The sequence below is a fragment of the Aquarana catesbeiana genome, linkage group LG08, assembly GCF_042186555.1.
Source record: "Aquarana catesbeiana isolate 2022-GZ linkage group LG08, ASM4218655v1, whole genome shotgun sequence".
In the NCBI taxonomy this organism is placed as follows: Eukaryota; Metazoa; Chordata; class Amphibia; order Anura; family Ranidae; genus Aquarana; species Aquarana catesbeiana.
The window spans coordinates 307,501,044-307,517,998 of NC_133331.1; the positions used below are offsets into that span (position 1 = coordinate 307,501,044).

The following is a 16,955-nucleotide window of genomic DNA, read 5'->3' on the forward strand; positions in this document are numbered from 1 at the left end:
TCTTTGTTATCGTCTACCTAGATGACATACTTGTGTTCTCCACTTCTCTTGCAAGTCATCGCGAACATATCATGAATGTTCCCTGCCGTCTCCGCTTACACGGACTTATGCCAAACCAGAGAAGTGTGAGTTCAAACAACGAAGTATCCAGTTCTTGAAATTAATCATCTCCGCCGGTGGGATTGAGATGGATCTCCAGAAAGTCTCAGCAATTCTAACCTGGCCAGCTCCCACTGATAAGAAGGGAATCCAGCGATTCATGGGGTTTGCTAATTTTTATTGCAGATTTATCAAAAACTTTTCGGCCATCATCACACCCATTACACAACTTACCAAACAGGGTGTCCGTTTCCATCATTGGTCCCCTGAAGCCCAGGCTGCCTTTGAGACTCTTATGCCGCGTACACACGGTCAGACTTTTCGTCTACAAAAGTCCGACGGACGCCAACGGACAAAATACGACTGACAATCCGATCATGTGTGGGCTTCCCCGGACTTTCAGCGGACTTTTCCAGCCGCAAATCTGACAGACTTTAGATTTGAAACATGCTTCAAATCTTTATGTCATAACTATGGCGGACCCAGAAATCCGCTCATCTGTATGCTAGTCTGACGGACAAAAACCCACGCTAGGGCAGCTATTGGCTACTGGCTATCAACTTCCTTATTTTAGTCCGGTGTACGTCATCACGTACGAATCCGTCGGACTTTTGTGTGATCGTATGTAGGCAAGTCCGTTCGTAATGCCGCGTACACAAGAGCGGACTTTACGGCAGACTTTGCCCGGTGGAAGGGATTACGTCGGACAATTCGATGTGTGTGGGCTCCAGCGGACTTTGTTTTCTCAAAAGTTGGACGGACTTAGATTTGAAACATGTTTTAAATCAATCCGTCGAAATAGAGTCCGGTCGAAAAGTCCGCTCGTCTGTATGCTAGTTCGACGGACAAAAAGCCACGCTAGGGCAGCTATTGGCTACTGGCTATGAACTTCCTTGTTTTAGTCCGGTCGTACGTCATCACGCACGAATTCGACGGACTTTGGTGGATTGTGTGTAGGCAAGTCCGTTCATTCAGAAAGTCCGTCGTAAAGTCTATCGAAAAATCCGCCAAGCAAAGTCTGCCGTAAAGTCCGCTTGTGTGTACGCGGCATTAGAAAGTCTGCCGCAAGTCCGCCAAAAGTCAGTCGAAAGTCTGTCGGACAGGCTGTCAGACTTTTGTAGCCGAAAAGTCCGACCATGTGTACGCGGCATTAAAGGACTGTTTATGTCTGCTCCCATACTAAGCCATCCAGATCCAGCGCTACCCTACATTCTGGAGGTAGACGCTTCCGAGAGTGCTGTCGGAGGGGTTCTGTCCCAGTGCCAAGGTCTCAAGGATCTGATTCACCCTGTAGCCTTTTTCTCTCAGAAGCTCGCCCCTGCTGAGAGAAACGAACTTCTTGCCATAAAAGCCGCTCTTGAGGAATGGAGGTATTTGCTACAGGGGGCAGCACACCCAATATTGATATATACGGATCATAAGAACCTTGAGTATTTACGGACTGCTAAACGGCTGAAACCCCGCCAGGCCCGTTGGGCACTTTTCTTCTCAAGGTTTCTGTTCCATATAACCTACAGACCTGGGTCTAAGAATGTCAAGCCTGACGCGCTGTCGTGTATGTTCGAAGATCCTAAGGACTTGCCAGTGTCAGACACCATTTTGCCAGCAGGAAACTTCCTACTACTACAGACCGACCTGGTGTCTCAACTAAAACAAGCATCCACAGTTACCCCTGCTCCCATTGGGGATACCCTTCAGGCAAGGGAGGGTCTTCTTTGGAAGGGGGACCGAGTTTTTGTTCCGGAAGGAGTTTGGATGCCGGTGTTGGGTTTCTGCCACAATCATCCCTTAGCAGGGCACTTCGGGATTCGCAAGGCAACAGAATTGGTGCAATGCACTTTCTGGTGGCCTAATCTGGAAAGAGACTGTAAAAGCTACGTAGGTGCATGCACCACCTGTATCCGAAATAAGAGCACCCGAAACAGGGCATGGGGCTTGCTCAGATCTCTGCCTGTGCCCGGCAGGCCTTGGTCCTTGATTTCTATGGACTTTATAGTAGAGTTACCACCTTCTGAAGGTTGTACGGCCATCTTTGTTATTGTTGATCGCCTGTCCAAGATGGCCCACTTCTTACCCTTAAAGGGTGCACCATCTGCTGCAGAGACGGCTCGAGTGTTCATCAGGGAAGTTGTGAGACTCCATGGGGTACCTGTTGATATCGTATCTGACCGAGGGATCCAATTTACGTCCAGGTTCTGGAAATCACTCTGTGAGACCCTGAAGATCAAACTCTCTATGTCATCCGCATATCACCCACAGTCTAACGGACAAACCGAATTGACTAACCAAACGTTGGAACAATATATCCGTTGCTTCACATCTTTTGTCCAGAATGACTGGGTGTCTCTCCTACCATTAGCTGAGTTTGCTTATAACAACTCCTGTCATTCAGCCACTAAACAGTCTCCGTTCTTCGCAAACTGTGGCTTCCATCCCACCTTCTTGCCCGACCTTGTCTCCGAGTCCTCAGTTCCAGCCGTCCAGAATACGGTATACTTCTTCAGTCGTAACAATAAATTATTGCAAGAAGCTATAACCAAGGCACAGGAAGGTAATAAAAAGGCTTTCGACAGAAGGAGGAGGGGAGAACTGATCCTGCAGCCTGGTGACCAGGTTTGGTTGGCCACAACCAATCTGAGATTGGCTTGTCCATCTAAGAAGCTTGCTCCAAAGTTTCTGGGACCATTTCCTGTAAAGAGGAGAATTAACAACATTTCCTATGAACTGTCTGTACCGGATTCCTTCAGGATACATCCAGTGTTCCATGTATCTTTATTAAAACCCACAGTGCCGGATCCCTTTCCTAATCGGGGGACTAGACCGCCTGAACCAGTGATCATCAATGGGGATGAGGAGTTTGAGGTGGAAGCAATTGTAGACTGCAGGAGAAGAAGGGGTCGTCTGCAATACTTAATTAAGTGGAAGGGTTATGGGCCAGAGGAAAACTCCTGGGAACCTGAGCAGAATGTGCACGCTATGGACTTGGTCCACGCCTTTTTCTGCAGCCACCCCCAGAAGAAGAACCAACTGGGCATCCGGAGGCTGCCTGTAAGGGGGGGGCAGTGTCAGGGAAGACATCTGCAGAGTACAACTGTTGCTTCCAGGCGCATACCTGTGCACAAGCGCCAACCAAGAATGACCAGAACTACCACGGGCGCTTCTGCAGACACGCATGCGCGTTGGCTCGCACGTGCGCGCACCTGTCACCAGAACTGGTGCCAGTCGGTCTAAATGGAGCTTCAACGCTGGCTAGTTGCTGCTTGGTCTACAGCGTAACCTGAATCCTGATTGTTTGATTTCTTCTGCTACTGATCCGGCTTGTTCCCGACTACCGATGCCTGCTTCCTGCCCTGACCCCTGGCTTCCCATGGACTGATCTCTGTCTCCAGTTCCTGTTACCTAGCATCTGTTGCCGAACCTGCCTGTGACCCAACTACGCCTCTGCCTGCTGTCTATGCCTGATTTGCCCGTCTGTTGCCAGAACCTGCCTGTGACCCGACTACACTTCTGCCTGCCGCTTCTGCCTGATCTGCCTGTCTGCTGTCTACCCGGCTTGTCTGATCCTGCTTCCAGCCGTCCAGCCTGCTTCAAGACCCTGCTTCCTGTGGTGCATCTCTGCCTCCTCCTGCCAAGTCCGCCAGCCGTCAGCCACCTCACCTGCCTGCTACCTGCTGTGTTCCAGCTTCCTGTTGTGAGTTCTTGGCTACTGCTGATACAGACTTCTGGACTGATCATAGGCACTCTTATCCCGCCGTGCTCCTGAGCCTGCTGTCCCACTATCAGGGACTCTCGAGCCGGAGCTGTACGAGAGGCCTTCCTCTACACGTCAGGCTCACCCACCAGGTACGTGACACCCTTATTCCTTCTAGGTAAACTAGGCCTTGGAGACCTGGCATGTGTGTATACGTTTTTGAAGCAAATGTCACGCTGTACAATAACATGGATATTCACAGTCTGTAAACATTAGAGATGCAGAGATATGAATATGTATCACAAAGTGTACCTGGGATATGGTCATGAGTGTAGACACCTCCCAGCAACCAAAACCTAAACAAGATGACCAGATGATTGGTCACTGGTCACTGTCAACACCCCTTTGATCTGACAGAAAAGAGGAGAAGCCAAGACAATGGGCAGTTCTCCTTTTACCATCCAAGCAGGAACATCTGCCAAGTTTGAGAACCGATTACCCAGCTCATCGATCGAACTCTGATCATGCCTCGGACATTAATTGCAAGTATTCTTCCTCCTCAATCCTACCTTACTTTGTGGCTGTATATTGTCTTTATATCTTTGAAAAGAAAGAAAGGAGGGCGCACCGACCTAGTGCATTACCACTGATAGCGTTTATTAAAAAAAGTAAAACAGCAAAATGGATACTCACAAACGAGCATGAATGACAAGCATGAACAATAGCTGCAGGTGCGCAGTGACAGACATCAGAAAGAGACCAGGACCGGACATCAGGTGGATAAGGCAATGGCTGACGCGTTTGGGGGGAGAACCCCTTTCTTCAGAGCCTAAGCGGGTAGTGGCTGCTAGCAGGTGAGAGCAGCCACTACCCGCTTAGGCTCTGAAGAAAGGGGTTCTCCCCCGAAACGCGTCAGCCATTGCCTTATCCACCTGATGTCCGGTCCCGGTCTCTTTCTGATGTCTGTCACTGTGCACCTGCAGCTATTGTTCATGCTTGTCATTCATGCTCGTTTGTGAGTATCCATTTTGCTGTTTTACTTTTTTTAATAAACGCTATCAGTGGTAATGCACTAGGTCGGTGCGCCCTCCTTTCTTTCTTTTCTTTTTGTAGCCCATGAATGCCCATTATTCTGAGGAGGGCTGCAAGACGGCAGACACCACTGAAGCATTCTGGCCTTACCACACATTGAGGTTCTAGACACCCGAGCGCAGGAGAGAGTTTTTTCAGCTTTATCTCTTTGAAACATCTTTTTACTGTAAATATTTTATTTGCATCAACTTTGACCTTTTCATTATTAAACCCTTATGTTGGAAAGTGTTAACCTTGTCTCTAAAGCTCTTAATGCCACCTATAAACGAACCTGCCTCTTGAAGAGCGCTACTGTTGTAGAGTAAGGCCTCTTAGTAGACCTGATTGTGGTGGCAGTGTGTGTGTGTTGCAGACGCTTATTCGGAAATCATAATTGGTATTGCTAAATTGATGGAAGTCCTGACTCTTCCTAAACAAACGTCAGTGGTGGCAGATAAAGGTTTAATTGCGTAAATTAGTGACAATTGCTCTCAGGCTGCTGGCACCTAGATTGTGGTCCCGCAAGCTGGAAAATCTTTGTGCCGGGCGCAGCTGAGAGTGGCATTGTTACGTAAGTGACAGCGTGGTGTGAGGTTGGCCGGTCCTTCATCGCGAGGTAAGAGATCATCAATGGTTGGACAGCCCTGAACTAGACCTTCTGTCTCCCCCCCCCCCCCCGTCTCACTAATAAAACACCAATGGATGGTTCTCTATGAGTTGGTCTTATTCTAATCACCAAAAATGATGCTCATTTGTAAAAAGGGACCTACAGGTAGAACAGAATATTATATGGAAATCAGCCAATAACAACCAATAAGAAGTATGTTTAACCCAAACATTTTACACATCCTGAAGATAAGGAAGGACACACACGATGTTCTCTGGTGGTTCTTCTTGCCACATTCTTTATTTGTCCGTATGTCCAAACATACAAAAAGTGTTAGTCTATGTGAACTTTCTGGTGTCGATCAAGTGTACATTTTTGAGTGAAAGATTTCCCGCACTCTGAACATGAATAAGGCCGCTCACCTGTGTGAACTCTCTGGTGATTAACAAGATCTCTTTTCTGAATGAAACCTTTCCCGCACTCTGAACATGAATGAGGACGCACGGCTATGTGACTTCTCTGGTGTATAAGAAGATTTTCTGTCTGATGGAACGATTTCCCACATTCTAAACATGAATAAGGACAATCTGTGTGAATTTTCTGGTGTCGAAGGAGGCTTCCTCTGTCCTTGAAACATTTCCCGCACTCTGAACATGAGAAAGGACGCTCACCCGTGTGAATTTTTTGGTGTTGACAAAAGTGTTCTTTCCGAACGAAACATTTCCCGCACTCTGAACATGAAAAAGGACGCACTGTGTGAGCCCTCTGGTGTTGACAAAGGAATACTTCACGACGGAAAGATTTCTCACACTCTGGACATGAGTAAAGGCTCTCACTGTTGTGAGTTCTCTGATGCTTAACAAGTTGTACTTTCTGAATAAAACCTTTCCCGCACTCCGAACATGAAAAAGGACGCTCACCCGTGTGAATTCTCTGGTGAATAACAAGGTCTCTTTTCACAACAAAACATTTCCCGCACTCTGAACATGAAAAGGGACGCTCACCCGTGTGAATTCTCAAGTGTGTATCAAGCTCTCCCTTCTGAATGAATGATTTCCCGCACTCTGAACATGAAAAGGGACGCTCCCCTGTGTGAATTCTCTGGTGTTTAAGAAGGTTCCCTCGGTCTCTAAAACAATTCCCGCACTCTGAACATGAAAAGGGACGCTCTCCCGTGTGAATTCTAAGGTGTTTATCAAGCTCCCCCTTCTGAATGAATGATTTCCCGCACTCTGAACATGAAAAGGGACGCTCGCCTGTGTGAATTCTCTGGTGAATAACAAGGTCTCTTTTCACAACAAAACATTTCCCGCACTCTGAACATGAAAAGGGACGCTCACCCGTGTGAATTCTCAGGTGTTTATCAAGCTCTCCCTTCTGAATGAATGATCTCCCGCACTCTGAACATGAAAAGAGACGCTCGCCCGTGTGAATTCTCTGGTGTTTAAGAAGGTTCCATGGTCTCTGAAACATTTACCGCACTCTGAACATAAGAACGGAAGCTCGCCTGTGTGAATTCTCTGGTGATTAACTAGGTGTGCTTTCTGATTGAAACATTTCCCGCACTCTGAACATGGGAAAGGACGTTCACCTGTGTGAATTCTCTGGTGATCAAGAAATTTTCCTTTTTGACTGAAACATTTCCTGCACTCTGGACATGAGAAAGGACGTTTACGCTTGTTAGATTTCTGGTGTGTAGGAGGCTTTATGGTTTCTTTGGAAGAATTCCCACACACTGTAGATGACAAGGAACGTTCTCCTGTGTGAGATCCTTCATGGTTTAAAGAAGATCCCTCAAGATGAGATGGACCTGTTGATGGATCTGTACGGTGAGATCCCAGATTTGTTTCAGCAGTAATAGTATGTGGATCATCAGAAGATTCCTCAGGATTAGAGGGATCCATTGATCTTTCTGGAAGATAAGGTCTATGAAATATTTGTGTATTGAGGTCTTCTCCTGGAGAACATTGTGTGGTGGGATTTTCTTCTTCTTTAAATTCTTCTTCTTTAAATTCTGAAGATACGTTATTCGAGACACAATGTCCACCTGTTGGAAATCAATGCTTAAATGTTAGAGGAATTCACAAAAGAGGTGACTTACTGTATAAATAAATGTAAAAGAAAATGGGGCGCATGGCTATCTCATCCCGAAGCTTCTTCTACGACCTTAAAAAATGTAAGTAAACCATAATAATGATATTGTAAAGCTGTATGTAGTAGATTCGCTACGGAATACTCAGTCTGTTTTGTAGCTCACACGTCGTTCCTTTATTGTACCTTTTTATTTTTATTTATTTTATTTCATTTTAGTTATATTTTGTAATTGTCAACTTTTCACCTCCATTACCTCTTTACAGTAGGATCCGTATTGGGGTCAACAGAGGGATGTATAGCAACATTAACAATTACAACCCAGGGTCCTCCTAACTCTCTTGTATTGAATTGGATTGTTGCTGTATTGTCTCCCTTTTTATTGTAAAGCGCTGCGCAAATTGTTGGCGCCATATAAATCCTGTATAATAATAATAATAATAATATACAGTATGTTGGTCTAACACTCTACAGTATCTCAGAGCTCTGGTATGGAATTGGGAATCATAACGTAAAATTTGAATACAAACCAATGAAAGCAGGGATGCTCAACCTTTTGATGTTCGCGGGCCACCTATGTGATTTGGTAAACGGTCACAAAGAAATGACATGGTTCCAAATTTTGGAACTTTTTATTTTGAATAGATTAATGAACATTTTCCTCCTGCAGCCGCTGAATTCTGACGGGAGGGAGAGGAGGAGAAGTCAGCTTTCAGCGGTTGCAGGAGGAAAATGGAGAGAATCAGTTCACAAAAATGCCACCCCCCCTGTCCAAGTGTAAAACAGAATGTGACAGGGAGGCCGCACGGGCCCGGGAGCATGGGCGCAGGGCCGCCATTGTGACCTCTGATGCTACACCAGTGGTTGAGGTGTTGTAGTAAAAACACATCTCAACTATAGGGTTTTGCCCCAAACTGCAAATGTAAACAAGCCCTTACCTACCTTTTATAGGTTCTAATATGTCCATTGCAAAAGTGAAAGTATGTGATGTTTATTACACTGACCTTCTTTTCCTCTTCTAGGTTCTGCTGTCATCGTTCTCCAGGATGCTAGAAAGGTCCCAAAAGACGGGCATTTGGTATCAGTCTGCCTGGGACAGGAGTCAGTTACAGTGGAAGCATCAGCTTATGCAGCTCCTGCTTCCTCTATGCTGGCTCGATACACTCTGATGCTCTGGGATGGCGGGTCGGCAACCCCAGATCAGGATCAACAGGTTGCTGACCCTGGACATGTGCTTCCCTGCTTTGAGGTCAAGGGCCACATCAGAGGGCTCTAAGGGCCACAGGTTGAGCATCTCTGAAAGGCTACATTACACCCAACTGCACTAGGTAACATTGTTTGCATTGAGGACATTGTTACTGCCAGAACAGAGTTGAGCCTTCCTCCATCTCATTTATTAGAAACATGGCAAAGTACTGAGGAACAGAGATGGATCTTTCATATAGTGTACAGTATCTCCACCTCATTTGTTGGGAACATGACGTTATAATGGGGAATGGAGATGGACCTTTCATATGGTGTACAGTATCTCCTCCTCATTTGTTGGGAACATGACATTATATTGAGGAATGGAGATGGACCTTTCATATGGTGTACAGTATCTCCTCCTCATTTGTTGGGAACATGACGTTATATTGAGGAATGGAGATGGACCTTTCATTTGAGGTACAGTAGGGGTAGGCAACCTAAGGGCCCTCCAGCTGTTGCAGAACTACAATTCCCATCTTGCCTCTGGGAGTAATTGTAACTGCAAGCCTCGCAATGCCTCAAGGAGAATGTAGTTCCACAACAGCTGGAGGGCCCCAGATTGCCTACCCCTGGTGTACAGTATATCCTTGTTTGTTGGGAACATGACGTTATATTGAGAAATGGAGATGGACCTTTCATATGGTGTACAGTATCTCCTCCTCATTTGTTGGGAACATGACATTATATTGAGGAATGGAGATGGACCTTTCATATGGTGTACAGTATCTCCTCCTCATTTGTTGGGTACATGATGTTATATGAGAAATTAAGGTGGACCTTTTTATATTGTTTTTATTATCTCCACGTTGTAATTATTTAAATATTTTATACTCATCAAATAAAAATGATAATCTGAACTTTTTCTAACTTTAGTGTCTATGACTTACTTGTGTCTATATGTAGAGAAGATTCCTCCTGTTTACTTTCCATAATCATCTCCTCCTCTTCCATAGACTGCTGATCTCCACTCACCAACCTCTCTTCTTCTTCCTCTTTAATCTCAACTTTGATGTCTTTTTGTTCTTCATTCTGAACCAGAAAAATGATAACATTTATAAAACTATCAATAATAAAATAATATACTGTATATGAGAATGTTATCTCATAATTTAGAATATATTATTTGAGTTCTATCTCACAGTCCCCTTTACCTGAATTTGGTGAGAGATGCTGGGAACTTCCTGTGTGAAATTTTGGGAATACAAATGACTACTCTTCTCCATAGAATACTGATCTCTACTAACAAGTATCTTTTCTTCCTCTTCAGTTTCAGCTTTGATGTCATTCAGTTCTTCCCCCTAAATCCCAAAGATGGCAGTAGGGATTTGTAAAAAAAAAAAAAAAAAAAAAAAAAGAACAAGAGATTACATAGAAGAATGTCACCTCTTACCTTAGAATGCATTCTTAAGTCTACATGCTCAGTCCCCACCTACCTGATCATGGTGTACATAGATATGATCTTCCCATGGGGAATCCCAGGAATACAAAGGACGGTGACATCTCTCTGGTGGGTTCCCATTACTGGATCCATCTGTAAGAAACACACACACTGACTGAATTCATTGTTTCTATGTGTTTATCAGATGATGGGGGATCTAGGTGGACCCTCCGTACTGCTCTCTCCTTTACAATAAAGTCTCCTCTTACCCGGAGATGTGAGGGGCGGCTGATTCTCCATCATGACATCCTTGTAGAGATCCTTGTGTCCTTCTAAATACTCCCACTCCTCCATGGAGAAATAGACAGTGACATCCTGACACCTTATAAAAACCTGACACACACAATGATACAGTCACCATCCAGACACATCCCTTGTCTGTTATTGGATAATGTCCCAGAATTCCCGGCACCGCTCACCTCTCCTGTCAGCAGATCAATGATCTTGTTGGTCAGTTCCAGGATCTTTTTATCACTGCTTCTCTCAGAAGGTATACGGGAAAGTGGAGGCCCTGTGATGGTGATCTGGGCTCTGCTCTGAGCTCCCAAAATTTGGTCCTCACCAGACTTCTTGACCACAACATAATCCTACAGAATAAGAGAAAGAATAAGTAAACAAAATTCAGCCAAACAATGCCTGCTAAAAACAGCACAATGATTACAGGCGATGTCATGTGACCTCCCAAAATCCTCCTCACCTCTCCGGTCAGCAGGTAGAGGATCTCCAGGGTGATACTTAATATCATGTTTCTGTTCTTCTCCATCTTTGCACGTGCTGATACAACAGAACATCACATGTGAAAAGACAGAAAACCGACGCATGTAGTCATGGCTCACCAGATGTTTTCTTCACTCTCCTGTGTAGAGAGAGAAAGCAATAATAGTCATTACAGACTTCCCAGAATCCTCCTCACCTGTTCAGTCAGCTCTGTGTTTTGAAACTAGGATAAGAGTGATGTCATGTAACCTCCCAGAATCCTCACCTCGGTCAGCTCTATGTACCTGGCCTGTACTGGGATGAGCTTAAGGTTTGGTCCACACACTGAACCTTAACAAGAATTTATTCTGTCAGTGTAACAATTGAGAAATAATTTCCTCACTCTGGATGGACAGTTGTATAAATGGTTCTATGTTTACGATGTATCTGGTCTATAAACCAGAAGCTCTGGATGGACAGTTGGATAAATGGTTTTATATTTAGGATGTATCTGGTCTATAAACCAGAAGCTCTGGATGGACAGTTGGATAAATGATTCTATATTTAGGATGTATCTGGTCTATAAACCAAAGGCTCTGGATGGACAGTTGGATAAATGGTTCTATATTTAGGATGTATCTGGTCTATAAACCAGAAGCTCTGGATGGACAGTTGGATAAATGATTCTATATTTAGGATGTATCTGGTCTATAAACCAAAGGCTCTGGATGGACAGTTGGATAAATGGTTCCATATTTAGGATGTATCTGGTCTATAAACCAGAGGCTCTGGATGGACAGTTGGATAAATGGTTCTATATTTAGGATGTATCTGGTCTATAAACCAGAAGCTCTGGATGGACAGTTGGATAAATGATTCTATATTTAGGATGTATCTGGTCTATAAACCAAAGGCTCTGGATGGACAGTTGGATAAATGGTTCCATATTTAGGATGTATCTGGTCTATAAACCAAAGGCTCTGGATGGACAGTTGTATAAATGGTTTTATATTTAGGATGTATCTGGTCTATAAACCAGAGGCTCTGGATGGACAGTTGGATAAATGGCACTATATTTAGGATGTATCCGGTCTATAAACCAGAGGCTCTGGATGGACAGTTGGATAAACGGCACTATATTTAGGATGGATCAGGTCAATAAACCAGAGGCTCTGACACTTATCCATATGCTATGGAAATGCCCAAAATTACAAAGTATTGGGCAGCAGTGATAAACACTATCAACAGCACATGGAACCTCAACCTTACAACTGACCCTAAACTTTGTCTATTGGGCTGGCTAGATGAAGAACAATACACTCCCCGCTCATATACTGCCATTCTTAGGGTACTATTCCTGGCTAGGAAACTTATCGCTAGAAAATGGCTATATACGATGGCACCCACACAAACAGAATGGATTACATCCGTGAATGACTCTTTTATTAGGGAACAACTCACATACAAACATCGAGGTAGTCCGAGAAAATTCGAGAATATATGGGATCCCTGGCTGGACACACCTGGACTAGCTCCGGTACGCCTGGTCCACAATAGAATTCTAGGGGGCAGAACCACATCGGCAACTATACCACCTTAGAAATCAGCACTAAGAGGAACTTGCTAGATTTGAGAGAAGGAGAGGAAATATTACTTTACTTACATAGTTACCCCGGATGGGAATTACTATGAAAACACCGGGTCCTGCAGAGGTTGAATTGTATATATTTGTTTTACCAAATGGTTAATGTATGAACATGCTGAACACCACTGCCCGCTGGTTAGGGGCTGGTGATACCCTGCTCTGCTCGATGGCCCAGGTAAGACCGGGAGAAGAAAGGGAAAGAATGACATACAGAGGACACACATGACATGTAAGGAGACCAAAGGATTACAACCACAGTTGCCATATTATACAATCATATCTTTATTTCTGAATATATTCCTATGTTTATTATAGTATGCACAAATGATATATTAGACTGTACGGTCATTTGACTTTGATACCTATGTTTCCACACAAATATAGGATTTGATGTGTGTGGTGAAGTGGAGAAAAGTTGTTGTTACATAGTTACATAGTAGGTGAGGTTGAAAAAAGACACAAGTCCAACCTACTGTATGTGTGATTATGTGTCAGTATTACATTGTATATTCCTGTATCTTGTGGTCATTCAGGTGCTTATCTAATAGTTTCTTGAAGCTATCGATGCTCCTAGCTGAGACCACCGCCTGTGGAAGGGAATTCCACATCCTTGCCGCTCTTACAGTAAAGAACCCTCTACGTAGTTTGAGGTTAAACCTCTTTTCTCTAATTTTAATGAGTGGCCACGAGTCTTGTTAAACTCTCTTCTGCGAAAAAGTTTTATTTCTATTGTGGGGTCATCAGTACGGTATTTGTATATTGAAATCATATCCCCTCTCAAGCGTCTCTTCTCCAGAGAGAATAAGTTCAGTGCTTGCAACCTTTCCTCATAACTAAGATCCTCCAGACCCTTTATTAGCTTTGTTGCCCTTCTTTGTACTCGCTCCATTTCCAGTACATCCTTCCTGAGGACTGGTGCCCAGAACTGGACAGCATATTCCAGGTGCGGCCGGACCAGAGTCTTATAGAGTGGGAGAATTATCGTTTTATCTCTGGAGTTGATCCCCTTTTTAATGCATGCCAATATTCTGTTTGCTTTGTTAGCAGCAGCTTGGCATTACATGCCATTGCTGAGACTATTATCTACTAGGACCCCCAGGTCCTTTTCTATCCTAGATTCCCCCAGAGGTTCTCCCCCCAGTGTATAGATTGCATTCGTATTTTTGCCACCCAAATGCATTATTTTACATTGAACCTCATTTGCCATGTAGTTGCCCACCCCATTAATTTGTTCAGATCTTTTTGCAAGGTTTCCACATCCTGCGGAGAAGTTATTGCCCTGCTTAGCTTAGTATCGTCTGCAAATACAGAAATTGAACTGTTTATCCCATCCTCCAGGTTGTTTATGAACAAATTAAATAGAATTGGTCCCAGCACAGAACCCTGGGGAACCCCACTACCCACCCCTGACCATTCCGAGTACTCCCCATTTATCACCACCCTCTGAACTCGCCCTTGTAGCCAGTTTTCAATCCATGTACTCACCCTATGGTCCATGCCAACGGACCTTATTTTGTACAGTAAATGTTTATGGGGAACTGTGTAAAATGCTTTTGCAAAATCCAGATACACCACGTCTACGGGCCTTCCTTTATCTAGATGGCAACTCACCTCCTCATAGAAGGTTAGTAGATTGGTTTGGCAAGAACGATTCTTCATGAATCCATGCTGATTACTGCTAATGATATCGTTCTCATTACTAAAATCTTGTATATAGTCCCTTATCATCCCCTCCAAGAGTTTACATACTATTGATGTTAGGCTAACTAGTCTGTAGTTCCCAGGGATGTATTTTGGGCCCTTTTTAAATATTGGTGCTACATTGGCTTTTCTCCAATCAGCTGGTACTATTCCAGTCAGTAGACTGTAAAAATTAGGAACAACGGTCTGGCAATCACTTGACTGAGTTCCCTAAGTACCCTCGCCATCTGGTCCCGGTAATTTATTAATGTTACGTTTCTCAAGTCTAATTTTAATTCTGTTCTCTGTTAACCATGGAGGTGCTTCCTTTGTTGTGTCATGAGGATAAACACTGCAGTTTTGGTTACTGAAGCCCCCGATTCACTCGTGAAGACTGAGGAGAAGAATAAATTCAATACCTTTGCCATCTCCCCATCCTTTGTAACCAGATGTCCTTCCTCATTCATTAAGGGGCCAATATGGTCTGTCCTCCCTTTTTTACTGTTTACATACTTAAAACATTTCTTGGGATTTTTTTTTGCTCTCCTCCACTATGTGTCTTTCATGTTCTATCTTAGCCGTCCTAATTGCACCCTTACATTTCTTGTTGCATTCTATATAAAGTCTGAATGCTGATGATGATCCCTCAATCTTGTATTTTTTGAAGGCCTTCTCCTTTGCTTTTATATGCATTTTTACATTGGAGTTAAGCCATCCAGGACTTTTGTTCGCTCTTTTAAATTTATTACCCAATGGGATGCATTGACCAATTCCCCTTTTTAATATGCTCTTAAAGCAAACCCATCTCTCCTCCGTGTTCTTTGTTTCTAATATTTTATCCCAATTTATGCCTTTTAGCAAGATTTGTAGTTTAGGGAAGTTGGCTCTTTTGAAATTCAGTGTCTTTGTATTCCCTTTGTTTCCTATTTGTGTGATTTATACTGAAACTAATTGACCTGTGATCGCTGTTACCTAAATTGCCCCGTATTTCCACATCCGTGATCAGGTCTGTATTGTTGGTAATCAGTAGATCCAGTAATGCTTTATTTCTAGTTGGTGCGTCTACCATCTGACCCATAAAATTGTCCTGCAAGACATTAAGGAACTGGCGAGCCTTAAATGAATGCGCGGTTCCCTCCGCCCAGTCTATGTCTGGATAATTAAAATCCCCCAATATGATAACACTTCCCATCCTTGCTGCTAATCCAAATTGTGATAGGAGATCTGTCTCCACTTCCTCCCTCAGGTTAGGGGGCCTATAGCATACTCCCAGTATTATTTTCCCCTTAGCTTTATCCCTTTGGAGCTCTACCCATAAGGATTCCACCTCCTCCTTAGCTCCCTCAGTGATGTCATCTCTCACATTCACTTGTACATTATTCTTGATATATAGGCATACCCCTCCCCCTTTTTTACCCTCTCTATCCTTGCGGTAAAGGGTATATCCTTGAATGTTTGCCAGCCAATCATGAGAGCTGTTGAACCAGGTCTCTGAAATTCCCACAAAATCCAAATCCTCCTCGTACAACAGTATCTCTAGTTCACCCATCTTGTCCGCCATGCTCCTGGCATTGGTGAACATGTCACATAGTTTAGACCGGTCGCATATTGTCCTCGTATTGGGTGTTCCGAGATTGCAACTAGGACTTGCTACTATACTTACCTTGGGTTTTTGTGCTTTCGTCAACCTATCACTAATGCCCCCAATACTACCCTCTGGAATATGTTCCGCGCTGACTATCTCTACCTCTGGACCCTCCCCCATCACCTAGTTTAAAAACCCCTCTAACTTTTTGGCCATCTTCATTCCCAGCTGATCTGCACCCTCTTTATTTAGGTGCAGTCCGTCCCTTCTGTAGTACCGGTTATCGACTGAGAAGTCGGCCCAGTCCTCCAAGAACCCAAACCCCTCCTTATTACACCAGCTCTTCAGCCACTTGTTTACTTCCCTAAACCCCCTCTGCCTTTCTGGTGCGGCTCGATGTACTGGTAGTATTCCTGATGATACTACCTTGGAGGTCCTTTTCCTCAATTTAACTCCTAAGTCCCTAAAATCGTTCTTTAGGACACTCCATTGTGTTTTTTGTGTTTGTTTTCAATAAAAATTATCTGATTTAAAAAAAAAAACAGAGGCTCTGGATGGACAGTTGGATAAAGGGCTCTATATTTAGGGTGTATCTGGTCTATAAACCAGAGGCTCTGGATGGAAAGTTGGGTGAAGGGCTCTATGATTATTGTTATCAACTAAAATATCATAATATTACCTGATCTACCTCAAGATCCAGTAACGTCTCCTCTTAATTTCCTACTAAATCACCTTTCACCTGGAACTTCCTGTCGTAACCCTACATCACTTACTGTCTGTACATGACATCACTTCCTTCTTTGCGTTCCACGCTTAGTGAGTTATAAGTGAGATCTCCATCTTGTGGAGAATGTTAGTACTCCAGCCTACATTCTGTACCTCAAAACCAGGCATCACAGTGTATTTATGGTTTTTTTCGCTTATTCTAATCCCCAAGTACATTTAATGAATATGTTAAAACGTTTCATAGTCCTATGTGAAAGAAACTAGCATAGCAATAGAATACTTTCCAGATAAAAATGTGAGCTCTTTGTAGTTCTATAGCCCGTTTCTTGAGTGAGCAAATATGACAAACATGCACTAATGTTCATTGATATAATACGG

At 43.8% G+C, this 16,955-nt stretch overlaps 2 protein-coding genes across 2 annotated transcripts in view; both read right to left on the reverse strand.

Annotated features, from left to right (window-relative positions):
- The window catches only part of LOC141106913 (uncharacterized), a 148,896-nt gene that overhangs the window by 70,648 nt on the left and 61,293 nt on the right, over positions 1 to 16,955 (reverse strand). The gene's annotated exons all lie outside the window — the stretch shown is intronic.
- Positions 5,739 to 16,631, reverse strand: LOC141105062 (uncharacterized). Its single transcript, XM_073594895.1, is given in 9 exon segments — positions 5,739 to 6,934; positions 6,937 to 7,515; positions 9,695 to 9,836; positions 9,959 to 10,105; positions 10,241 to 10,338; positions 10,455 to 10,578; positions 10,665 to 10,832; positions 10,943 to 11,101; positions 16,540 to 16,631. Coding segments are annotated over 8 exon segments (2,457 nt in total). The 5' UTR covers positions 11,009 to 11,101; positions 16,540 to 16,631; the 3' UTR covers positions 5,739 to 5,801.